The sequence below is a fragment of the Podarcis liolepis genome (genome assembly GCF_965112155.1).
Source record: "Podarcis liolepis genome assembly, chromosome: 1".
In the NCBI taxonomy this organism is placed as follows: domain Eukaryota; kingdom Metazoa; phylum Chordata; class Lepidosauria; order Squamata; family Lacertidae; genus Podarcis; species Podarcis liolepis.
The window spans coordinates 32,334,909-32,361,279 of record NC_139554.1 but is presented as its reverse complement, the minus strand read 5'-3'; the positions used below and the strand labels follow the sequence as shown (position 1 = coordinate 32,361,279).

At 42.9% G+C, this 26,371-nt stretch overlaps 2 protein-coding genes across 2 annotated transcripts; one reads left to right on the top strand and one right to left on the bottom strand.

Annotated features, from left to right (window-relative positions):
- The first annotated feature begins 183 nt into the window (after positions 1-183).
- GEMIN2 (gem nuclear organelle associated protein 2) lies at positions 184-7,213 on the top strand. Its single transcript, XM_083511919.1, has 10 exons — positions 184-359; positions 1,548-1,632; positions 1,942-2,031; positions 2,854-2,913; positions 3,176-3,289; positions 3,707-3,751; positions 4,842-4,910; positions 5,270-5,380; positions 5,792-5,850; positions 6,756-7,213. Exons 1-10 carry the CDS (start codon positions 238-240, stop codon positions 6,793-6,795), a joined length of 795 nt encoding a protein of 264 aa, XP_083368045.1. The 5' UTR covers positions 184-237; the 3' UTR covers positions 6,796-7,213.
- A 2,442-nt stretch (positions 7,214-9,655) lies between these two features.
- TRAPPC6B (trafficking protein particle complex subunit 6B) lies at positions 9,656-24,795 on the bottom strand. Its single transcript, XM_083510687.1, has 6 exons — positions 24,443-24,795; positions 21,006-21,073; positions 20,035-20,152; positions 19,019-19,102; positions 12,265-12,358; positions 9,656-9,960 (listed from the first exon to the last, which is right to left on the bottom strand). Exons 1-6 carry the CDS (start codon positions 24,536-24,538, stop codon positions 9,929-9,931), a joined length of 492 nt encoding a protein of 163 aa, XP_083366813.1. The 5' UTR covers positions 24,539-24,795; the 3' UTR covers positions 9,656-9,928.
- Between the last annotated feature and the right edge of the window lie 1,576 nt (positions 24,796-26,371).

The following is a 26,371-nucleotide window of genomic DNA, read 5'->3' as shown; positions in this document are numbered from 1 at the left end:
TATTCTGTTTGCTAATTTGTTTCTTTTAATTTACTGGTAATGTTTTTGAACGTTTGCTCTTTGTGGAACGCGGCCACTCAATCCCTGCGCATGCGCCTCTGCCCCTGCCCGCTGAACTCTCGAAGCAGCGGTTTGCGCGTGCGCGCTAGGCCCGCTTCTCGGTCGTCGCGAGCGTCGCTGTTTGCCGCGCCTGCGCTTTGCGGGCTCTGGCGAAAGACGGCTCCCGGAGGCTGAGAGATGGAGTCGGCGGCGGAGGAGTTGATGCCGCGGCTCCTGCCTGTGCAGGACTGCGACCTCTCGGAGGACTTCGACCCCACCGTGCCCCCCAGAACACCCCAGGGATATTTAAAGCGGGTCCAGTAAGTGGGCGGCGGCCTGGCCGGGTGTCTGTGGGCGCCCCCTTGGTAGGTCGGGGTGGGGAGCGGGGCTGCTCCGGGGGGCAGAGGGAGCGGGCTGGGATCGCCTGCCAGCCCCTTCGGGGGAACAGAGAGGCCAATAATGTTTCTCAAGTGGACCCTCATGCACACCTGGGCACGGCTGCTGCTGCTGCTTCCAGCGTGCTTGCAGTTTGCATAGAGCTGATCGGGGCAAGTGCTTCTTTTGATGGCCAGATGTGTGTGCAGTTCTGTCGGGATCGGGTCATTTACTTCCCAGAGGCAGGCTGTAAGCCACTATTTTTATTTTTTAGCACATTTCTTTTTCCTTTTCTTTCTTCCCCATCCCATCTTATGAAACAAAACAGTTTTGTCGTCTTAAATTTTGAAGTACAGGAACACATCGTGACAGCCGCCATAGCCACGTGCACAAACAGAGCCCAAAAATTCAGGCAGATTTTTGATACACACACACACCAAAGAGTATCAGTACATACTGCTATACCCAGTTGGTTAGGATCAGCTGACAGGGGCAGACTATGGAGATGACAACAGGCGATGTTCACATGTTGGAATTTGGGGAGATCATTGCTCACTTTCCTGATCAGCTGTGTGACATGACTGCAGTGTTGTTACCTGGGAGTAAGCTCTGTTGAAAGCATTGGGCCTTACTTCTGACTGCAAAGATTTAACTTGTAAAACACATTGAGCGTTAACCAAAAAATGGTCAGCCAACAAGAAGAAATTGAAAGAATACATAGCCAAATATTGTAACATCAGACAAAAACACAACACTTTTTTTTTCAATAGAAATGCAGTTTTCAGCCGTAGTTTGTGAAGCACATGGATAACATTTCTGCTGCCCTTCTATGTTATGTTCTGGATTAATAGTTTTATATCACAGCCTGTTCTTTTGACTGATCAAAAAAGCCTAAAAATAAAACATTCTCATTAAAAATAAATAAAACAGCTCAAAGAGGCAAAATTATATAAAAGAGAAGAAGGCAATCAATATTCTCAATGAAGCCCAGTTGAGGGCAAAGGGTGGGTTAGATTGTGACAATTTCCTTAAGTATTTCAGTGTGTGGCATATAGAAAACCTCGTTTTACATGGTAAATTTACAGGGAAATCAGAAGGCACTCCAAATATTAGACACCATTTTTGTTTTGTAGGATTGAAGCTGCAAAATGCCCTGATGTTGTTGTGGCCCAGATAGACCCCAAGAAATTGAAAAAGAAGCAGACTGCGAATATTTCAGTAAGTTTTGAAGAACTGTATCCATAAACTTCTTGAGATAAAATAATAAAGTTGGAAGCACTTGAGTCTGATTGTTCTCTTGTTTTAAGAATGTGCCATTGCAGTTTCAAGGTTTGTTTTGCAAAAGTAGACACCATCCACGTAAACTGCCAAGGCTTTCGAGGGTTTTCCAGTCACAAAATTGAACACCTTGCACCAGCCATGTGGCTGGTGTTCTTGCAGAACAGGACTTGAAATTGCATGGTCCTACCTTAAAATGTAATTATGCTAAATTCTTAACAAAGCCATATTCATTCTTTCCTTTGTTAGCTTTCAGGATGCCAACCTGCCCCTGAAGGGTATTCTCCAACTCTGAAATGGCAACAGCAGCAAGTGGCACACTTTTCAGCCATTCGCCAGGTAAGTAATGATTACACACACCAAGCCAGTGATCCAATATGTTGTTTTTCCTGGTATATTCTAACACACTGCCTGAATCTTCTTGTCAGCCTGAGAGAACTCCCAAAGATTTGCATTCTGAAGAATTGGCCTCCCAATATTAAACATGCTCTCAGATCAACTAACTTTCAAGAGTTTTTTTTAAATAGAAAGGATCACATTGTGTTGATTTGTATAATGTTATAATCCTTATCACAGCGGCGTAGCGTGAGTTGTCAGCACCCGGGGCAAGGCAAGTAATTTGCGCCCCCCTAACCCGTAACCTGCCGATCTGAGGCGAGTTGCCGCTGGCGCTGCCGCCCAAACGACGCCGCTTGCCCAGAGGAGGGGGGAGGCAGAGAGGCGAGGAAAATGCAACATGGTCCAGCAGCTGCAGCAGCAGCGGCGGAGGCGGGGCTGTGAGGAGGGGCTGCCTGGCGCGTCCTCCGCGGTCCTGACGCGAGGGGACCGCGGCGAGCGCTGAGAGCTGCTGCCTGCCGGACGCCTTCAGCCCGGACGCGTGCACAGCTCGTCGGTTCCGCGAGACATGGGGCTCTGCTACAGCCTGCACCCGAGGCTCTTCGGCGACTCCGGAGGCAGCGAGCACGCGCCCCCCGATGTTGCGCCCGGTGCGGCCGGCCCCCCTTGCACCCCCCACGCTACGCCACTGCCTTATCAAAAACAACAAAATTCAGCCTGCCACTCATCTCACTCTTTTTCCTTTTGAAGTAAGATTTAATTCTGTTGAGGTCTTTTTAACTGATGAATGCTGAAGTCATTAGATTTTAATTATAACTCTTTCAGAGTGTGAACAAACACAGGAATCATTGGAAGTCACAACATTTGGACAGTAATGTAGCAATCGTAAGTTGAATATAACATATTAACTGTGTTGTCAAACTGTTTGTTCCATAATACTCCAATTCAGCCCCTTATGAATGCCTTTTAAAAAATTTTGTTCTTGGGTCACATTATGGTTCCAAGTGTTGTTGTTGTGGTAACTGTGTTACAAAGTGAAAATACAGGATTGACTTTTTTGAGGGTAGAATTTTCTCTAACCTAATGGGGGGAAAACGCCCCACAACATTTAAATAAGAAAAGTAATTTGCCTTTTTGCATTCTTTAGCCCAGAGTGGAGGATGAAGAAGGCTGGAAAAGGTTTTGTCTAGGCGAAAAGTCCTATTTAGACACAGGTGTTGAAGTATCCAGAGATGAAGATCAAGGAATTGATTATGTACAAGTGCGTATTAACTTTGGACAAAAGTGCTGAATATTTATCGTACATCCTTGTTCAGAGTTCCTAGGCATGTTTTTATGTGCATATGGCACTCCCATTAAATAAAGATGTTTTGTTTTTTTAAATTGGGTGATAACCCACTTTGACTGTCCACCACAGAGATACCTTCCACTGATACAATGTGACTTCTCCTTCCTCTCCTCCTTTGTACAGCCTTGTCCTGCACCTACAAAATCTGCTCTGGGGTTTTGGGGACCCTCTGGAACAGATTTGGAGAGGAGGCACAAATGAAGGGGGTGTCCTGCCCATTGGCAGCAAAGTGCTGCTGTTTGTGTACTAAACTAATTCTGATTTCCATCAAATACATCTGTATCCTACAAAAATCCTATATATTCTAATGGAGTTTTTTTTCTCTTCTAGATTGGCTTTCCTCCATTGCTGAGTATTGTTAGCAGAATGAATCAGGTAATTCTATTTCTTTCACTCTACAAATATGGCTGAAACCAGTGAATTCTTTAGATTTGTACTGTCCACTTAGTCATAGACATCCTACCATCATACATACTGCTTGTGGAAAGTTGCATCCAGCTCTGAACTACAGTTTGCTAGTTATGATTTAACAAAAATTTGTAGGAAAGTTTGTAGGAATATTTGTCACAGACAGTAACCTGATTTTCAAATTGGATATGCCAGTGAAATATAAATGTTTATGATAAGACTGTTCAGCAGGGATGGGGAATTGGATCTACACTAGAGGGCTAGATCCAGAAGTGGCTAGCCTTCTGCAGGACACTTGGATAGATGATGGGGCCACTCACTCACCTGTCAAGTCACTTGATGTCATATGGTATCAGGTGGTTGAAAGTTTAAGCCGTGGCTGCAAACGAAGACACTTCCTTTGCAGACCAAACTTGAGTTCTGCCCTTTTTTAATTTGGCACCTTTTTCAGTGCCTCTGCAGGGTGGTGGGAGAAAGCACCTTATTTCAAATTCAAGAAGCACCTATTTTGGCTGCAGAAGAAGAATGCCAACCTCTGAAGGCTGGTGGGCCTAATGAGGCCTGTGGGCTAGACACAGGGTTTTCCAAACTTTGGTTTCCAGCTCTTTTTTGGACTACAGTTTCCATCATCCTTGACCACTGGTCCTGCTAGCTAGGGATGATGGGAGTTGTAGTCCAAAAACAGCTGGAGACCCAAGTTTGGGAAAACCTGGGCTAGAGGTTATTTTATAGCAGCAGACGTTACGAACATGTGTTGTCACTGCAGGGTGGCTTTGCACGTGTATTCAAAACAGGTTTATTGTGGTCCATTTAGCCATTTGCTTCCTTGATTATCCTTAGCATTTGTGTAAGTCAGTTAGGAACCTGCGGCTCTCCATGCTGGTTGGCGCTTATGGGAGCTGGAATCCACCCACAACTTGGGAGGGCCACAGATTCCCTGCACGTGGTATAAAATATCTAATATAGCTGTTACATCTTTTCTAATAACGCAAGGGCTATATGGAAACACTAGCTGCAGAAAACCCTTCTTCATAACTGCTTCTCTTGTTCTTAAAAGGCAACAGTAACCAGTGTCTTGGAGTACCTGACAAACTGGCTTGCAGAGAAGGAATTTACTCCAGAACTGGTAACTTGCGCTTTTTTTTCCTTTTTTTTTTTTTGGAAGTCAAAGAAGCCAATCTGGGAAGTTAGGCTAAAGAAAAATAGTACAGTCGTACCTTGGAAGTCTAATGGAATCCGTTCCAGAAGTCCGTCCAACTTCCAAAACGTTCGGAAACCAAAACGTGGCTTCTGATTGGCTCAGGAAGCTCCTGAAAGCTAAATTTGGCTTGAGAAAACCTCATGTATCTATTTTATGGTGACTGGGTTGCTATGGATGTTTCACAGTGGTAATCCTTAGATCAAGGTGTATTTTGATAAAACAAGGCAATAACTATTTTACTTAAGTGTTAAATTCTTGTTGCAACTTTTGTTGAATTTCTCTAGGGCAGATGGCTTTATGCGCTATTGGCCTGTCTTGAAAAACCCTTGTTGCCAGAGGCTCACTCCCTCATTCGGCAGTTGGCCAGACGATGCTCTGAAGTGAGAGTCATAGAAGTAAGCTGAATCAACAAATTATTGTGGCAGAAAAGTAATAGTGGAATTTATAATCTATGCTGATTGCTCATAGTTTCCTTTTACTGTAATCATCTGGGTTGTATGAAATGTGTGTTTTTTACATTTTGTTTCTTTATATATTCTGAAAATGACAATTCAAAGTATGGCAGAAAAGAGAATTTGGGGTACTAGGTGGTACAGTGAATGTTCAAAATGCTGACAGTTCTGAATTAATTTAGTGAATGCCTGAATTTAGTGAATCACCTGTTTTCAGAAGCATAACAGCAAATGCTGATAACATAAGAAATTACGGTCACATTCAGTGCAGTGTGTTTTGAGTCACAAATCTGATTGGGATTGTTGACATTTGCTGTAACATACTACATTAACTTCATTTTTCTTCTGTTGCAGGAAAACAAGAATGATGAAAAAGTGTCTGCTCTGAACTTGTTAATTTGTTTAGTTGGCAGGTATGGCATAGTTGCATAACTATTAAGAGCAGGTTCAAAGCTGCAAGCCACTGGGCCAGATTTGCAGCCCTAAAGGAGAAAGAGCTGAATTGTTATTCTGTATAAGGCTATTTAAGGATTGTAAGCTTGAGTCACTCAATGGTCTGACAGAAGCTTTGGATTTTTAAGTCCTGTCGTTTTGTGGCCTTCTAGGCTGTTTCAGTTTCTTTATGCAGATTTAGGGGGCAAAGTTCAGCCATCACTAGCCCTATAATCCAGCGTGATGAGGCTTCTGGGTGGCTTATAATATGCCCTGACCACAAGAACCACATACTGTTTTTCATAAAGGCTATAATTTGTCAGCTCCTCGTTTCCCCCTCCCCCTCGTCACTTCTCCTCAGAATTGCTTGAGGGTGCCTCCTTATTCATCCGGGATCAATAGGTTCTGATTCCTTATCAAAAGTGTATTGCAAAGTAGGGGCAGAGGGAATGAATATCACAACAGAAATAAATAACTCTCACCTTTTATAGGATTCTTTCAAGTTGTTTTAGCTTGAAGCAGTTTATTCACTACCAAGGCAAAACCTGTTTGGAACCTCCTTGTTGTTATGAATTAGAGCTAAGGAACCTTGTTGAGACCCACATTCCCTTGGAGGTAATCTTTTGTGGGGCTGCATGCCAGCAGGGGCTACAAATGCACAGGATTATTAACCTTAAGAAAAGCTGAGCCACCTTCCACCCCGGCCTGTTCTTGAAGAAACAACTGAAATTGGTATAGTTTTTGCATTCATTTAGTACATCTGTGTTCAGTTGAAGGAGTCTGAGATACCCAAGTGTATGTGTTGTGTTTCTTTGACATTTTAAGTTTTTGTCTAGGCTTTCCTTAGCGACTTGTATAACTTTTATGGATTCTTTTCCCCCAATAGGTATTTTGACCAGCATGATCTGGCTGATGAAGCATCCTGACAAGTCTGGAAAGCATAAAAGCATGGGATGCCATTGTTTCTAAGGCACTATGCAAGCCAGTGTTATTAGCTAGCTCCTCTGTGACAAGTGTGACGAACAGCAGAGATATCCCATCTTCCAGTGTGATCTCCCTGAGTAGGGGGGAATTCTGTAGAAAATGAATAGTTGGAATGTCTTTTTAGCAAGCGTGGCTGGAAAACTCAGCTTGGAAAAGGTCACCAACACAGTGCCTAAACACTTTCTGAAGGACCCATTTGCCTGCAGCTAGTGTGTGATTGCAGTTCATATACCAAACTCCTCCTCATTCAAGCTACACAACGGAACAAGACTGATTCTGTCATTGAAAACCCTGCAGGACTGAATCTGGCTACTGTAAAGTTTTTATAATACTATGTTTTTATAAATAAAAATAAAAAAATTCCTTCCAGTAGCACCTTAAAGACCAACTAAGTTAGTTCTTGGTATAAGCTTTCGTGTGCATGCACACTTCTTCAGATACACACTGAAGAAGAGTTATTCAAAAGAGTTTTAATTTGTGAGTGTATTGGTATTGGCTCTTTGCAGTGCTTTAGGAGCCAGTGTGGTGTAGTGGTTAAGAGCGGTGGACTCGTAATCTGGTGAACTGGGTTCGATTCCCCGCTCCTCCACATGCAGCTGCTGGGTGACCTTGGGCTAGTCACACTTCTCTGAAGTCTCTCAGCCCCACTCACCTCACAGAGTGTTTGTTGTGGGGGAGGAAGGGAAAGGAGAATGTTAGCCGCTTTTAGACTCCTTAGGGTAGTGATAAAGCAGGATATCAAATCCAAACTCCTCCTCTTCTTCATCATCTTAAAATAGTCAAATTTAGTTCATAAAATGGATGTAGCAGCTTTAGTAGATGCAAGTTAACTGACATTGATCATTCCCCAACACTGCTTCCCACAAGCAGAATCCCCCTTCTATACTAGGAATAGTATAAAACCCCCCACATTATTTAGCTTAGATATATTCTACTTTTCTTTTTCCAAACTTGATGTGTGCCAGTCACTGCCTATGAAGCCAGAGGCTGAGCAAGATTTTATTTGGTGGAAAGTTCATTAGACATTTGCCTTCCTCTTCATACCTAGCTGTTGTTGTTCATGCCTTTCTATCCTTGAAAGCAATTACTGCAACTCATTCAGAAGTGCTTCAAGACCTTTCCTCATACAGCTAACACACAGATCAGCAGTAACCAACATGGTGCCACATATTTCACTTAGCACAAGACTGAAGTACAGTAATGTGCTCTACCTGGGCATGCCTTTGAAAGCATCTGGAAATTCAGCTTGTGCAAAATGTTGCAGGGAGAGTGCTGAGCAGGGCTGGGCCTTGAGAACATACATTTCCAGGCTGAATTCCAAGTGCTGATCACCACCTTTAAAGCCATAAGAGGAGTACGGAACCCTTTCAATATAATCCATTCCCACCTGGACAACTTTTGTGGGTCACATGAGGTCATGGGGGGCGGCTCCCCTTGCATGTTTCAACGCACCTTTAATCCAAGATACACTTGGGGCAACATGAGAGAGGCCAGGATCTGGACTTAAACCCTTTTTGTTTAGGTAGGCATTTAAATTCGCTTAGCTAATTATTCTTGGTTTTGGCCTGTTCACTTACGTATTTTGATCATGTTATTTGTTTGTTTGGTGAGCCAACTTGGAAAGGTAGGATCTAGAACTTTCAATACCTTAAATTTATTCCAACCAACAAGTATAGCATATATAATATATGTATAAAATAAAAAAATTCCTTCCAGTAGCACCTTAAAGACCAACTAAGTTAGTTCTTGGTATGAGCTTTCGTGTGCATGCACACTTCTTCAGATACACTGAAACAGAAGTTGCCAGATCCTTCTATATAGTGAGAAGACCTATTACAGTCGTTAAGAGTCGTCAACAGGCTCTCCCAGCTATCTGCCTATCTCCCATTCCCACCACCCTTCTGAGTAATACCCCTCCCCACCTTCTCACTATATAGAAGGATCTGGCAACTTCTGTTTCAGTGTATCTGAAGAAGTGTGCATGCACACGAAAGCTCATACCAAGAACTAACTTAGTTGGTCTTTAAGGTGCTACTGGAAGGAATTTTTTTATTTTGACTATGGCAGACCAACACGGCTACCTATCTACTACTAATAATATATGTATGTGTTTGCAGGCACACAATGAAGTCAGAACCATAGAATTCTAGAGCTGGTAGGGAGCCTGAAGACCATCTTCTGGTTCAACCCCGTTCCATAAAACAATATTTCTTTAATATCTCAAAAGCTGTGAAGGGGGAAGCCGGTTAAATGAGGGATACAACCTGACTAAGGTATTTCAGTCATTTAATCATGAGTTCACCCATTAAGCTATTAATTTAAAATTGCAGATGGGGGAAAAATGTTTTGATCATGCAAAGGGTTGGATTCAGAGTTTCAGACTTCAGGTAGTCGTGCTTAGTCTTGATGGGACTTGTTAGGCATGGCTAACTTGTCCCAATGAATCTGATCGGACTAAACCATGACTAATTTTGTCTGGTTGCAATTTTTGCTTTTAGTTTAGGCCTGTTTTAACACGTGCCTTTATCGTAAAGGCAGTCCCTCCTATAAAAATATAAAAGAACGCCTTTCAAAGACTGGCCTCATCATCTGCAGTTTTTAGAAGTATTTGCATTAAAAACAAATTTAAAAGTGTCATCTAATTAATCATTCTAATTAATCAATTAGACATTATAGCCCCAGTTCAGAGAATAGCTGAGTGCCCCATTATATATGCACAGATCTTGTCAAAACCATCTCTAGATCAACGCTTGGAACAAATTTTGCATTGTTATATCCAAGTACGGCAAAACTAACCAGATATTAGAGCTTGAAATTTAATCAAGGTTTCCATTCCATCTTTACAGACTTGTAAGCTTCATCTTCCTTGAAACACACAGTAACTTAGCAACTACCAAAAAAGAAAAAAAGCAAGATATACAGCAGACTCTGGCTATTGGTCATACTTGAAAATTTGTGTTTTAAACTATATGGCATTTTATACAATATAGGACAGCTTCAATAAACTACGGATATAAATAAAATATACATTTTATTTGTCATTTTACAAGGCAGGAAGCTGGTTCTGTACATGTGCTATATCTTCTGTATCATCACCTGAAATTTGCCTGTAAAGAAAGAAAGTTATTATAACATCCATCTTACCAAGGAGAAACAACTCTTCATGTAGTTAAAAGCGGTATGGGTACATGTACTTTATTATAGCCTCCAATAACAGTAAGTCAATGGTGTGGAACCTCTGGTCCACAAGACAAATTAAGCATTGGGGGGGGGGTCCCAATTGTGTGCTCCCAATTGTTCTTTGACAAGGAGGCTTCCTGTCAGCACCAATGCAGCCAATCCCAAAACAGAGCTAGCTGTAAGTGCAGAACAGCTGAGCAGTACTGTAAAGGAAATACTTCCTTCACCTGTATGGTTTGACTTCAGAGAGCCAGTGTGGTGTAGTGGTTAAGAGCGGTAGTCACGTAATCTGGGTAACCGGGTTCGCGTCTCCGCTCCTCCACATGCAGCTGCTGGGTGACCTTGGGCCAGTCACACTTCTTTGAAGTCTCTCAGCCCCACTCACCTCACAGAGTGTTTGTTGTGGGGGAGGAAGGGAAAGGAGATTGTTAGCCGCTTTGAGACTCCTGAAGGGGAGTGAAAGGCGGGATATCAAATCCAAACTCTTCTTCTTCTTCTTCTTCTTCAAACCATGCAGGCAAAGCAAAATGCTCCATCTGATGCCATGGTGACATCAGGTGACTGACAGGTGGGGTAACCATCTGCCAGCCTGTCGGAAGTTAACTGTAGGTTTGTGGCGAAAATCGAGATTCAGCCCACTGGCTGGATCCAGTTCCCTACCCTGATTGTTAGCTAGATTTAACAAAAATCTCTCTAACTTTCTGTATTAGGAGGTAGTTTTGACATATTTTAAAAAACCAATTACCATTTACCAGAGCAATCAGGTTTCTACTCAGATGTCCTATTCAGTTCTGTAAGCCTTACTCCCACTTAAGTAGGTACAGAACTGAAATCCATGTTTCACCCTGGGTCTCCGTTTGAGTAGCTAGCTAAAAGTTACCACCACCATTTATTTCAGACATGTTTGAAGATACAACGCCAAAATCCTATGCATGTTTCCTCAGAAGTAAATCCCACTGTGTTCAATGGGGTTCGCTCCCCTGTAAGTGGATTTAGAATTACAGTCTTACAGAGGAATCCTACAGTACTGCCACTTCCTAAAGTCTTGCTGGGCTCATGCTGACCAGGGTGGCTTTTTGCCTTTCCTCCATTTTGCTTCTTCAAAAATAAATAAATAAATAAACCAACGTGAGGTAAAATAACTCCACCATAGATCCATGTAATTTATATAATATTGCTCCCTTGTTGGAAGAATGAGATGGCTTGGGATCCGATGGATTCAAGGCCTTTTCTGCCTCTCTTCAGCCACTGCAGCCACACTTGGCTTGGCTTGACACAGAGAGGGAAAAATCAAGCAATTTAGTGTGGCATCTGTGTGTTAGGGCTTGAAAAGCCCCATGTATCTAGAGCAAAGTCTGTATCCAGTTAGGCATGCAGGTCTCTAACTAGAAATTCGTAAGACAGCTAATCCACCACCCAACACATTTCCCCCTACTTACCGTATATACTCAAGTATAAGCCGATTTTTTCAACACATATTTTATGCTGGAAAAGCCGCCCTGGCTTATACTCAAGTGAGGCGGCAGCGGGACGAGTGGCCCGAAAGGAGCCCTTTTGAGCATCTCGTTCCTCCTCCTCCACTTTTGCCACTGTCAGCGGTGGAGGAACCAGCAGCCCTAAATGGTCAGGCTGCTCCTTCGTCCTCCACTGCCTTTGCCACTGGAGGAGGAGGAACGAGCAGCCCAAAAGCAGCCCTTTTGGGCTGCTCGTTCTTCCGCCGCCGCTGCCACCACCACCAGGTTTGTGGTGTGGTGAACCAGCTTATACTCGAGTCAATAAGTTTTCCCCGTTTTTTGTTCTAAAATTAGGTGCCTCGGCTTATATTCGGGTCGTCTTATACTCAAGTATATACAGTAAGTCGCCTATACGTTTTTGCAACCTATACCCAAGGCTGGCTTTATCAGATGCTGGTGGGCAGGGGGCAACAGTGAGGTGTAGAAGGCAGGGTTTGTGTTTGCCCTGTGTCCTACCCTCCCTATTCGATACTAGGCTGCTGCTCACAGATGCAGCAGGGGGGGAAACAGTACCAGCTGCGTTCCTGGAATGAATTGGGAGCGATGGGAAATCCCATCGTGTCCTCCACCACAGACTGCAAAATAGCTTGGCTACAACAAGCTATTTTAAGAGCAACCATCTCTATTTTGCTAAAGTCGGTCATTTGTCTCACCAACTTTATATTAAGCGGCAGAGACAACTGGCACACATACTTCACCAAGAAGAAGAGTACTTACATGCAGGCATTGTTGAAACCTCAGCGGTCACGATGCTCTTTATTCCCAAGTTTGATAAAGCGCCTCTAATTAATCCACAGGTAAATGCCAAGTACTGTGGTGGGAAAGACCCATATATTCAGTCAAACAAAACGACATTCTGATAATTTATATAATTCTCACATTACACTGTTGAAAATTCTTTAAACTTGTGCCGAGGAATTTAATGTTCAACGCTGTTTTCAAAGAGGAGGCCTCTTTATGCAATACAATCATCTATTCTGGAGGTTATAATAACTTAATAATTATTTATTATTTATTATTATTTATACCCCGCCCATCTGCCTGGGTTTCCCCAGAACATGGATAACTGTGGTCAGGCTCTTCGTCCAGGGAGGGGTGCAACTGGTGCGCCAGTTGTAGCTGGTGGAAAGGGCAAAATGTCATGGAGGCATCTGAAGGCTGTCACGGCTAAAATGGCCGCTGTTTCTTTAATGTGAATAAAGCTGGGTCAGCATGACTCAGCGGCTTGCAGCAGGTTGTGTATATATAGTGAGAAATGTTAGTTTGGGTTGGTTGGTGCTGGTGTGTATAGTTATTTAGTCGTGTTTTGCACAAAGACTTTTAATAAAACTCTGCAAGGATATTCCCGTGGACTCTTTTTGTGCCGACAAGGAGACTGAGAAGATAAAGGGAGGTCAGAACCCTTTCCTTCTTTTTTTTGCTTTTTACAAACACTGACAGGTTATGGGCCCAGTGTTTCTGAGCATGTGCAGAGTGCAAAACAACTAACAGCATTTCAGCAAGGAGCTGGTGAGTCCTGGTGGTGTACGGGGCCAGTGGCTGTGCGTTGGAGCAGTTGGTGGCAAGCTATAACTGTCTGCAGCGACGCTGGAGCAGCTAGGATCTGAGGATCAGGAAAGCACTCAGCGTCGGCTACTGGAACAGTTTGAACTGCTAGAGGACCACAGTAGGCGACTCACAGAGCGGCTACACCAGTTGCAGAGCCAGGCGGGACCTGAGGGTCAACAGAGGCAGCAGCTAGAAGCCGGTGAGTGCCAGCCAGGACCATCTAGTTGGACTCTAAAGAGAGAGTCAGGAGAGATTGCTGGAGACCCCACAGAAGGGGCTCAGCAAGCACCAGCAGAGATGGCAGATTTCCAGTCTTCCCAAGTTGTAAATATTGGGGGAGGCATCCCTTTTGAACTTCTCTCAGAGAGCAACTGGCTGAGTTGGTCAATTAAAATGCAGCAGTTGTTAAGGAGAGATGGACTATGGGACTGTGTTGAAACTGAGGTTTTGAGACAGGACTCTGCTGAGAAAAAACGGCTAGATGAAAGGGCCCGTGCCCAAACTATGCTGTGTTTGAGCAACTCTCAGTTATTGCATGTAGCAAATGCCAGCACAGCGTTTGAGTGCTGGAATTTATTAAGGGCAATGCATGTCAGAGAAACTGCTGGAACTATCATTTCTCTGACCAGAAGGCTGTTCAGGACTGTTATGAAAGAAGGTGAGAGTTTGGCAACTCATCTTCAAACACTGAAATCTCTGTTTCTTCAACTACAGCAGAGAGGTAAGCATTATGATGAGACTGACCAAACATACATTATCCTTTCAAGTTTGCCTGAAAGCTGGTTGCCCGTAATTAACAGCATGGAGAGTATGCGTCCCCGAGATCTGACCCTTGAGTATGTGGTTGGCAGATTGACCGAAGAAGCAGAAAGAAGGTCAGATAGACAGGCTGAACTCCAAGAGCGGAGGAGTTACAGCAAAGGGGGCCAGCAGCAGAATCTGCAAATGGAGCAACGCCAAGGTTTGGACTTGGCAATGGCGGTGAGGAGGTGCTATAGATGCAACCAACCCGGGCATCTCCAACGTCACTGCAGGGCAAGACTTCCAGGAGATGACGTGGAGCAGAGACAGCAATCGACACAGAAACGTAAGCAGAAGGGGTTCTCTTCAGGGAAGAAGAACATGCGTTCTGCTCAGTTTGTGTCTGCAGTTTCTCGGGAGGAGAGGAAGGTACCTCGAGGAACATGGTTGCTGGACTCTGGCAGCAGCAGGATTATCTGCAATAGTTGGGAGGACTTTAAGACCCTGGAGAAGCCAGCCGATGGAAAAGACTCAATTTATCTTGCTGATGGTCGTAGAAGCAAGATTGATGGCCAGGGAACATGTTTCCTGCAGTGCTTGAACACTACTCTACCAGAGACTCTGTTTGTCAGCAGTTTGGACTATTGTTTACTGTCTGTAAGCTGTTTGATTAATGCAGGGTATAGTGTTAAGTTCACGCAGGATGGCTGTCTGATAAAGAATGGAACTCAGGTATGTGGCCATGCAAAGTTGGAAAATGGGTTATATGTAATGCAGGACAAGCCTGTTAAAGCAGCCCAGGTGGTTCAGGATAATTTGCCAGTTCATAAGGGGTGTGTACATCAACTGCACAGAAAACTGGGTCATGCCAATTTCCGTGTGCTTTCAGAAATGCAAAAGGTGTGCAAGAACCTAAAAGTAAATAGCTGTAACTGTTTTCTAGATTGCAATGTATGTAAAATGGCCAAATCTAAGAGGAAGCCTGTGGCTTCTAAAAGTGACAGAGTATCTAAAGAAGTTTTAGAACTTGTCCATTGTGACGTGATAGGCCCTTTTCCACAGAAGACTGAAGGGGGCGCCAGATATGCTTTTCTGGTAATAGATGACAAATCACGTTTTAGTTGGCTGTTTTTGTTAAAGCAGAAATCTGAGTGTTTCCCCACATTCAGAGAATGGGTTGCCCAAGCTGAAAAGCTCTTCGCTCGCCCTGTTGTGCAGTTGCAAACAGATAGGGGCGGAGAATTTCTGAACAAACAATTTGGGGCATGGTTGCGACATAAGGGGATCACTCACCGTTTGACTAACCCTTATAGCCCTGCTGAAAATGGTCTGTGTGAAAGACGTGGGGCTGTGATACAGTCAGTAAAGGACTGCCTGCTAGTAGATGCAGGATTGGGCCACAACCATAGGCTGTGGGGCGAGGCTTTTCTGACAGCGAACCCTGGTCTAGCTCTATAAAAGATATTCCATATCGTGTGTTGTTTGGGAAAGAACCAGAGTGGACAATGCTCCATAATTGGGGTTCTTGGGCACATGTAAACATTCCCAAAGCTCAGCGTCAGAAAGGGGGCGCTAGAGCGCAGAAACTGCGGTTTGTGGGATATCAGTCCTATGGCAAAGGGTGGCGTTTCAATTTACGCCCAGGACGCGTGGTTCTGTCACGAAGTGCAGACTTCGCTGACCAGGACAGATGGACTGCGATCCATGCCAACCCTGATTGCCTACTGCCCCTGCAAGTAAGAGAAGAGGCTTCTTCTCAGCCATTGGCAACACAGGAGCAGGATGAGGAGGAGGCACAGATTTCCCCAAAAGATGTGGCAATAGATAATACTTCTCTAGAGGAAGAGGAAGAAGAGCCAGAGATAAGGGGGGGAGAAGAAGTAGTTGTGCCTAGGCGCTCCCAGCGTTCAAACAAGGGTGTACCTCCTCAGCGTTTGACCCTAGGAGGAGTGAGAGTATGCAATGTGAGTTGTGTGGAACCACAAAGTTATAATGAAGTCTTAGACTTACCCCCTGGGGAACGTGCTTTGTGGGAACAAGCCATGAAAGAAGAAATGGACTCTTTTAAACGTAACAAAGTGTTTGAGGTCATAATGCCGCCACCTGGTGGCAGAGTGGTGTCATGCAAGTGGGTTTACAAAAGGAAAACCCTTGCATCTGGGGAACCACGTTTTCGAGCCAGATTAGTAGCCAGAGGGTTCACTCAGATTAAAGGGGAGAGTTATGATGAAGTGTTTTCTCCCACGGTAAAGAGTGAAACTTTTCGTTTAATGCTTTCCATTGCTGCTGTAAGACAACTAGCAGTGCACCATTTTGATGTTGATGCTGCATATCTGCATGCAAATTTAGACCATGAAGTGTTAATGAGACAACCCCCTGGGTTTGAAGAGGAGAATGGTGCAGTCTGGCGTTTGAGAAAGGCTGTTTACGGTCTCAAACAAAGTGGAAGGTGTTGGAACCAGTGTTTAAATGAAGCCCTTGTAAAACTTGGTTTTAAAAGGAGTGTGGCTGATCCATGCCTGTACACCAAGGGGACAGGCAACAAATATCTAATGCTCTTAGTCTTTGTTGATGATTTGCTTGTGGCAGGGAGTTCCACAGATGAGATCCAGAAGCTCACAAGTCAACTGGAAAAGAGGTTTAAGCTTAAAGCCTTGGGGCCTGTAAGCAATTACTTGGGAGTAGAAGTAAGGCAGGAAGCAGATGGAAGCTTCCTATTGAGCCAGAAAGAGAAAATTCTTCATTTAATAGAGCAGTTTGGCATGGAAAACTGCAAGCCAGTTCAGACTCCCATGACACCAGATTTCCCAAAGACAGTGTGTGATGATGAATTTGATCAGCCTGAGTTGTATCACTCAAAAATAGGATCACTGTTGTATTTAAGCCAGTGGTCAAGGCCAGACATTGCATGTGCTACAAATGTTCTGAGCCAACGTGTATCTAAACCCAGTACTGCCGATTGGTGTGCTTTGAAAAGGCTTATCAGATATCTAAAGGGGACATTAAATGTATGTTTAAAGATATCTAGTACACAAGATGAAAAACTAGAAGTGTTTGTTGATGCGGACTGGGGAAGCTGTGTAGCTACTAGAAAATCTACAAGTGGAATGGTTATGATGTTTGCCAATTCCATAATTGGATGGAGGTCAAAGAAACAAGAATTTGTTACGACCTCATCCTGTGAGGCAGAATATGGGAGCCTGTCGCTAGCATGCAATGAAATCATGTGGTTTATACAGATACTAAAAGACCTAGATTGTAAAGTAGATTTGCCTATCCAAGTGTATGAAGATAGCCAATCGTGCATTGCATTAGCGGGCTCGGAAATAATGAAATCCGCATCAAAACATATTGCTATCCGTCATGCGAATGTGAGAGATTGTGTACAGAATGGGGTAATCAAACTGGAGTATTGTCAATCACAAGATAATATTGCTGATTTGTTTACCAAGCCTTTGCCAGCAACATGCCATAATGAATTGATGACAAAACTGGGTTTATGTATATAATGTATTGTTGTATTGTTGTAATGTATGGTTTCTGTTGGGGTTTTTCGCATTTAAGAAACAGAAGGGGTGTCACGGCTAAAATGGCCGCTGTTTCTTTAATGTGAATAAAGCTGGGTCAGCATGACTCAGCGGCTTGCAGCAGGTTGTGTATATATAGTGAGAAATGTTAGTTTGGGGTGTGGCTGGTGTCGTGTTGGCTGGTGTTTGGGTTGGTTGGTGCTGGTGTGTATAGTTATTTAGTCGTGTTTTGCACAAAGACTTTTAATAAAACTCTGCAAGGATATTCCCGTGGACTCTTTTTGTGCCGACAAGGAGACTGAGAAGATAAAGGGAGGTCAGAACCCTTTCCTTCTTTTTTTTGCTTTTTACAAACACTGACAAAGGCAACCCTGTATCAGGAAATTTCTAATGTTTTACAATCTTTTTGTGTGCTGTAAGCCGCCCAGAGTGGCTGGGGAAACCTAGCCAGATGGCTGGGGTATAAATAACAAAATTAATTAATTAATTAATTAATTAATTAATTAATGCCACTTGGCTCTCCCTTCATTGAAAAAAGCCAAGATCAACCCTCCAAGGTATGAATTTCATTATTTAAGGAGTGTGTTAACCCTGTCGAGAGCAGCTTGAAGTATCCAAACAAACCCCCGTGTTGCAAAAGAGAACGTCAACAATGTTTAGGCAACACGATGACCATATACATACGTAACAGACAAACTTTATAGAATTCCTTCAAACAAAAACAAGTTCAAACAAGTTCAAAATCTTAATCTCAAAGTCTCTGAAAATCTTTTTGAAGTGAGTACCAAACTTTGTACGATGAAAGATAAGCTGTGGAGCTTTGTGTATTCAGCAGATATAATGTCCAACACTGAGAGATTCTGGATATTGACTGCTGTTTCATAGATCTTTGTCAGCATGGTGGGAGAATATAGAATTGTTTCATAAACCCATCTTATTTCGAATGAAAATACGTGAATGAAAATACGTGAATGAAAATATCAAATGCTGTGGAGCAGTGCTCATGTAATAATGTAGCTTGAAGACACTTCCATGCAGGAAATGGGGAAAGACGGCCCACAGTTTTTTAAAAAAAAAACCTCTTGAGAATACTTCTTTAATACTAGCATGTGCACATGTGGATCTGACAGCTAGAATGCAATCAACTGATAGAATACTGCTATAAAAGAGTTTGCTTCCCCTCCAACATTTATCTGTCAAACTTGCAAAAATTCATATTAACACAGAATAAATATATGACAATATAAAGTACAACTGTGAACATCAAGTGCATGGAGAAGATAACACCATTGCAAGCCCACTCATGCTGCTCTCCCCTGCCACATACACATAAGGAATATACCTTGGGATAAATATGCTTCAGGATAAGTATTTTCGGGTTGCGCTCTGCGGCGACCCGGAAGTAACAGAGCACATTAATTCCAGGTTTCGCTGCTCGCGCATGCGCAGACAGTCAAAATGACATCACGTGCATGCGCGGAAGGAGCGAAACATGACCCACGCATGTGCGTCTTACATTCTATTCAGGATGCGAACAGGGCTCCAGAACAGATCCCGTTCCCATCCCAAGGTACCACTGTATTGCAACTCCATGAAGAAATTTGGTTTTGAAGGTGCTCTTATGAACTACGTAAGATATAGTTAATTATACAAGCCTTAGGAGCGTGCTCCAAATACTGTTTTCCAGCAGACATCTGAGTCAGGAGACGGAACTTGTTATCCTGTAGTACATAGATGCCCTGCAAAACATGAATAACAGTTATAGTTATATCCTGCCTTTTCCTTGGCTATTCATGCAAGAATCATTTATTAATGTTGTAACCCATCTAGGTAATATACATCGAAAAAGCTAGTTACAGAGTACGTGCAATTGCATGCAGTATACTTTATTTTCCTACCAAATGCAGTCTGGTCAATTAAACTGCAGTCATCCCAACCGGTCACTTTGAAAGAAAGGCTAGATTAATGGCAGACATCTTTCTCCCCAGGAAGTTAACTTCTGTGCAAATATGGTTACTAGCTGGATTGTTTTATTACGTATGCATGCTAATTATTCATTCATCCTTTCAAATCCTGCCTTTCAAGATAAAATCTTCCCAAGACAGTGTCCAATATTAACAACAAGAAAAACAGCAAAAACAAAATTGAAGGAACACCATAGAATAAATCTGTATTGTTTAGCTACACACGTTACCCTTATGGAATTCTCTTTACAGCACAAGGTGGCTGGCATATGATCCTAACAAAATTATTCTGAAATAAGAACCTAATTAGAATCAGAACAAAATGTGATGCATCCCTTGCTTATTTTAAACTGCAAGTGGAAAAATGCCATTTGAATATTCTCACATATGAAAATACCCTGCAGAAAGAAAACTAGAGTGTCAATAAGGGTTGTTCACCTTTTTACTGCTTTCTACATACGAAGACCTTATTTATAATCATACAGCCCCATCTGTAGTACAATCCAAGCAAATGCTTCGTTGTGCAATTGTGCTGACAGAGCTGAGGTATACCAGATCCCAATTGTTTTAATTCCAGACAGAATCCAAATTTATATTAACGTATTTGAATGTCAATAATGTACAATTATGTATAATTTCTTCCCCGCCCACTTGGCACTGATATGCAACATGACTGACAACTCTACAAGTTCAGTTTCTTACAATACCTGATGGTTGGTCCTGAGGTTATCAATTTGCTTTTTGAATACAGTAGTCCAAAAATCTTTGCAGATAAACTTCATTATATCCAGTTCATCTTTGAATCTGGCAGTATCTTTTGTAAACCTAAGAGAAAACAATTAAAAGTAGTGGCATTTAATTAGCTGCATGCACGTGATGCGGTGAGGGGGCATAAGTCATCAGCAGAATAAAAGGTGCCAGTTTCAGTCCCTGGCATCTGCAGTTTAAAGAACAGATTAAGTAAAAAATGATGAGAATGAGCCTGAGGCCCCAAAAAGTCACTGCCAGTCTGAGTACGCAACACTGGACTAGAAGGACAAGTTATCTGACCTGACATAAGGCAGATTTCTAGTTTCTAATTTTGCCAATGATTTATTCAATTTATGAGCTAGCTTCCCACAAAAATTTCAAAGTGACTTCCAAAAATTAAAAACTGAAAACCCAATATAAGTTAAAAACAGAAACAATATAGACAAAAAGGTGGTCAATCCATAAAACAAATTCCTCCACCCCACTATGACTTGAAACTACAACTACAAATAATTATTACAAATCTTGGCACAAGAAAGAAGAAGAAGAAGAAGAAGAAGAAGAAGAAGAAGAAGAAGAAGAGGAGGAGGAGGAGGAGGAGGAGTTTGGATTTGATATCCCGCCTTTCACTCCCCTTTAGGAGTCTCAAAGCGGCTAACATTGTGCAAGAAAGGTCTTGCACAAGCAGAAAAAACACTTCCACTTAGTACAAGGCAGCGCCACTGAATTCCCTTGATTTTCCCATCACGTTGCAGCCACTAAAGTTTGTGTGGGGCATCTTTAAAAGCAACATCCCTTAGGGAATTTCTGCGTCTTATGATATATACTGAATTTACACATGATATAAGGACACCAGGAAACCTGCTGGAATATTTGCAACTCTGAAGGAAAATAATGGGTAAAGAGAGAAGCTAAACATGCCACTCACCTTTCTATTAATCCCTGTCCTACTCGAAAACCCATATTTTCCAGTTTTGAGATGCATCGTCCATTTTCCTGTAAGGTATAATAAAGGCAATCTTGTGTGTGTACAAAGAACACCCCACAAACTGCAATAACTTATGCAAATCTATTTCAGTTATACTTTAAGCTTTCTTCTTCCACACTTTTCACATGCCTGTAATCAAAAGGCAGTTGGTTGTGACACTCAACATACCTAGAATAGTGAATTTGCAGAAACAGGCAGAAACACATTTGTTTTTCTCTTTTCAACTCCTGATAAACAGTTTGGCAGTCCTGAGATCTGCCCACTCCTGTTTTAACATCATAGAAGAAAGGTCTTTCCAAAGCACTGGAATACCAAAGATCATATATTAAAGAGTCACATTAACGTCAACCCCTGGGGACAGAAATGGAATTACAGGCAACCCTGTATTTATGCGCATTCAATATGTGTGCAACCACGCACATGCGCATCATGCTGAACCTAGAAGTGACCCGAAAACATCACAAAAAGTCACATAAAGGGGTAGGGTGTTTGCAGGCTTTATGGCGTTTCAAATATACACAATTTCACTGATGCACGCTCAGAACATAACCCCTGCGTAAATGCGGGTGGGTGTGTGTGTGCCTGTGTTCAAAAACCCAACCCCCAAATTTTGATTATTATTGGTAGTCTGCCACTAGAAGGGAAGAGAGTCAATATATTTATTATAGCATGAAAACTTAGAAAACAATGAATTGTTTGGTAAAACAAATACACAAGGCTATGTGACTGTAAGAATGTACACCAAATGCAAACGGAGGATCCTAATTGAACAAAACCAAAAGCTAATTTGTTTAGTTAGGCTGCAATCAGAAGGCCACAGTGAAACCAGTAGGCGTGGTTCCTGGGTTTTTTAGATATCGTTTTATACACAGTATATATATATATATATATATATATATATATATGCGCATGTGTGTGTGTATTTGTATATATGTATATGTATAAAATATATTTTCAGCAAAAAATGTAACACAAAAGCTTCCCTGTTTCCCTCTCCTTTCCCTTCTGGAACAGATGATAATACCCTTGTTCGTGAACTCAGATGCCAGTCACTGGAATACATTAGAAACTCTTATAAAAGGGTAACAGAAAGCAATTCTCCATACATTCTTTCCAATTCTTTGCTATGAACTCAGGTATACAAGCTAAGCACAAAAATTGATTAGTTAATGTTTAGTTGCCATTTTGGGGTAAGATGGCTCTAATGTCTTTTCCCCCCCAATAATGGACTGACTGTGATTGATTATCTGGCTAGTTCAGATCGCTAGCTTGAGCTAGATTAAGAACTTTGAGAACTTAAATAAGAAAAGTTGCTTGATCCAGGGACCTTCCAGATATATATTGGCCTATTCCAACCTCTTTTTCTTAATGGTGACACAGACCATTCGTAATGTAGGGATATTGCTCACTACTGTGAGCTGGGCAGAGGGGTGAAGACAAGCTATGACAAACTATAACATTATTCCCTGCTCAGGCGGCACAGTAAAAGCATTTTGGTTCCTGAAATTCATTCCAATTGTGAAGATAAAATATAACCGATAGAATTCTACAGGATGTGTTGTTATAGTTATGTGAAAACAGGCAAGATCCAAGGATCCCCAGGCATGCACCTCCAGATGGTGGATCTTCACTTGGTCACAAGTACTTGATAGCCAGGTGCAAAATGTGCCTGGCTAATTTCAAACTGGCTATGAGTAGCCGTGCAGCCCCCAACAGAAAAGTAGTAAGTTCCTTGCATTGCAGTAGGACCAATTTCTGACCGATGTCTGAAGCAACAGAGGCTGTCAGGAGCTCAGCCTACACTCGAGTAGGACTCTGGCAGAGACACATGCCCGACTGGCATCTTCCCTCCCTCCTGGTCCATCGTTCGGGAGCTTCATAAGCTTTTTTCAGCCCAAACATCACAGCGACCGATGCCAACCGACACCAGCACACTTAGGGATCTGCAGAGTTCGTGCACCTTGCGCGACAGACCACAGCAACTCAGCATTTTGGCTAATCTACTTTATTTACATATAAACACACATGGAGCACTGCAACATGGCTCCCTCTCTCTCTAGCATCAGACAGCAAAAAGAAAAAGAACAAAGGACAATAGTCCAACTTCAAAGAACACAGTAACACAAACATCCTGTTTCCTTCACTTCCCATTCTGAGTCAAAACATATACCGTCATGTGAAAGACAACAACACCATGACTGCAATCATAGAGCAGGAATTCTTACAGAAACCCCTAGTCAGTCATTCATCTATTTCCCACCCTTCACTCTAAGGTCTCGGGGCAGGTTACAGCATTAAAACACAATATGAAAAACAATTTAAAACAACTTACAACCATAAAAATAAGCTAGGTCCTACAAACATACACTTTGAGACACTCAATTTTATAATCTGAAGCACTTGAAGTGGAATAAAAAAAGCAGTAGTTAGGGTTTCATCCCACTACAAGTACTGCTGAATTCAGACTCCAGATGTGCTTAATAAACACACTAATTTAATTGCAAACAGTCTGTCCTAACTGAATTATGGATAATGTTGTGTTGTCCTAATCCTGCCCATTTTAAAACGCCTATGCTGTTTCTAAAGTTAAGGACACGTTACACTAAAGATGACAGGAATTTCTGAAGCATTTTAAAAAGTTATATGCAAACACAAAGCATGCTGTTGCAGGGGGGGAAACCCATTGTATTAGTGCATGGGTCTAAGGCCCAGGGGCCGGATCCAGCCCAATCGCCTTCTAAATCCAGCCTGCGGATGATCCGGGAATCAGCGTGTTTTTACATGAATAGAATGCGTTTTTATTTAAAATGCATCTCTGGGTTATTTGTGGGGCATAGGAATTTGTTCATTATTATTATTTTTCAAAATATAGTCCAGTCCCCCACAAGGTCTGAGGGACAGTGGACCGGCCCCCTGCTGAAAAAGTTTGCTGACCCCTGTATTAGTGGGTCAGAGGGAATGTAATAAACATTTTTAATTTAGATCATCCCTAGTTTACTTGGTACATACTGTAGGTGATGCTTATCACATTTCTCTCGGGCAGTCTGTTCATGTTCATCACTGGACTCGCCCATAACCAGCCCCAAACCTGGATACTGAACACGGATTAATCTGTTCAGACGCCAGAAACCCTTGGCCAGGCCCTCAAACCACCACAGCGCTTTAAGGGGAAGAGATTTCGAAACCAGAGACTCCATTATGAGGCTCTGGGTAGGAGAAGGCATTCCGGATTTAGGGAAGCTTCGTTTAAAAAAAAGGAATATAAAAAAGGGACCCTCCTCGGGCTGCGCCGTCCCCCGAGCTCCGCCTCTCTCCCTTCCCTCCGAGGGGAAGCGCCGGGATCCCTCCCCGGAGCCGCCAGAGCAACCCCCGCTCACCCCATCGCCCTGCTCGGCGGCGCGGTACAGCCCGGACACCATCTCGTTGTGCAGCAGCAGGAAGAGCGCCTCGTCCGCCATCTCCGACTTGTTCATGCCGGGAAGATCCCGGGCAGAAGGGAACGAGGACCAGGCCCACCCGCTCTTCGCCGGGGCCGAGCCGACCCGAGTCCCTCCTTCAATCCAGAGGCGGAGCTGCCCAGGCAACAGCCGGCAGCTGCTTCTGGGGCGGAGCTCCGGGGAGTCCCCGCCTCGGCGCTCGGTGGTTTGCGGGCGCCTGTGGGAGCGATCTCGGGCACTGGGATGCTGCTTTCCCTTGTCCGTTTGGAAGCGAAGGTGCGGCGGGCTCACGGCTACGTTGAAGATGTCATGGAGTTCTACTCAGTATTGATCCAGATTCCAACGTACAGTTAGCAGAGTAAAAACTTACAACACGTTGCAGGATTCCCAGCTGTACATTAACTTAGCTCAAATTCAGCCTTTTCACCTTCAACCTACTTCAGCGAGTTGTTGTGAGAATTATAAATAAATTGCTATTGGCTTGCAATAGGGTGTTCCAAGGGTCTTGGATAAATGTGAAGTAAATAAATTGTATATATATCCTGTTTGTTTGATTTATATCTTACCTTTTCCTCAAAGCAGCTCATCCCATAAGATTGAGCTACTTTTAATTTCTCAATCTCACCATTACCCTAGAAGGTTGCTTGCACTGAAAACAACATCAATAGAAAATAATGACAACATAGAATTGCTTGCAAGATCAAATTCTAAGCGTAATCGTAAATAGTAGCTTCTTTTATCATTCTGTTCCCAGGTTGTTGTTTTTATAAAAAAGTCTTTTTTTCCAAAACTGTAATTGCTTTTCTTATGATAGTTTAATTTGCTTTATTTTAAAATGATGCAATGCTGTAAGTGGTTGGGAAAGTGGAGTAAAAAAATGTTGAGGCTATTGTTCGTGCATGATGCCACGGTTGGTGGAAATCTGCACAATACATCCCAGGCATGCGCCCCAGAGAGGTTACTTAGGTGCTGCTAACACAGCGATTTGACTTCACCCCAGAGGCACACTTCATTGTCTCTCAAACTAGAAAGATGTCAGCAATAATATGTTACGGACTTCGTGGAAATAGATGTTACTGTTCCTGAATTATTGGTCTCTCCCCCCCCCCCCCATATTGTGTGTGTCTTGCTTTATTGCTGTAACATAAGGATGTTAGGCTTTCCACAGTGGTGCAGCCTTGAACTGTAGTGACATGACTGCAGGTCAGTTTGTCTTGATGCCAGTCATAACCATGGGTAGGCAAACTAAGGGCCGGGGGCCGGATCCGGCCCAATCGCCTTCTAAATCTAGCCCGCAGACCGTCCAGGAATCATTGTGTTTTTACATGAGTAGAATGTGTCCTTTTATTTAAAATGCATATCTGGGTTATTTGTGGGGCCTGGCCTGCCTGGTGTTTTTGCATGAATGGAATGTGTGCTTTTATTTAAAATGGATCTCTGTGTTATTTGTGGGGCATAGGAATTTGTTTCCCCAAAGATATAGTCCGGCCCCCCACAAGGTCTGAGGGACAGTGGACTAGCCCCCTGCTGAAAAAATTTGCTGACCCCTGGTCATAACTATAAAAACAAAGATGAAGAACACTATTCTGTGATATGATCTGGAATTGTTGTGATATGATACACTATGAGTCTGTGATGTTCAGAATTTAAACAGATTTTCACAGTAAGAGACCTCCCTTTAAGAGGGCTTATCCATACTGTTGTTTAACATGGATAGTAAGCATCCTGTACCTCCCTTAATTCTGTTGTGCATGACATTATCCTCCTTCCCACATTTTCCCCTCAGTCTCAGGGATGCTCCAAAAAGGAAAGGGTATGAGAAAGTCTGAACTGTGGGAGTGGAAAGTGTGGGAAGGCACCAATTTAGAT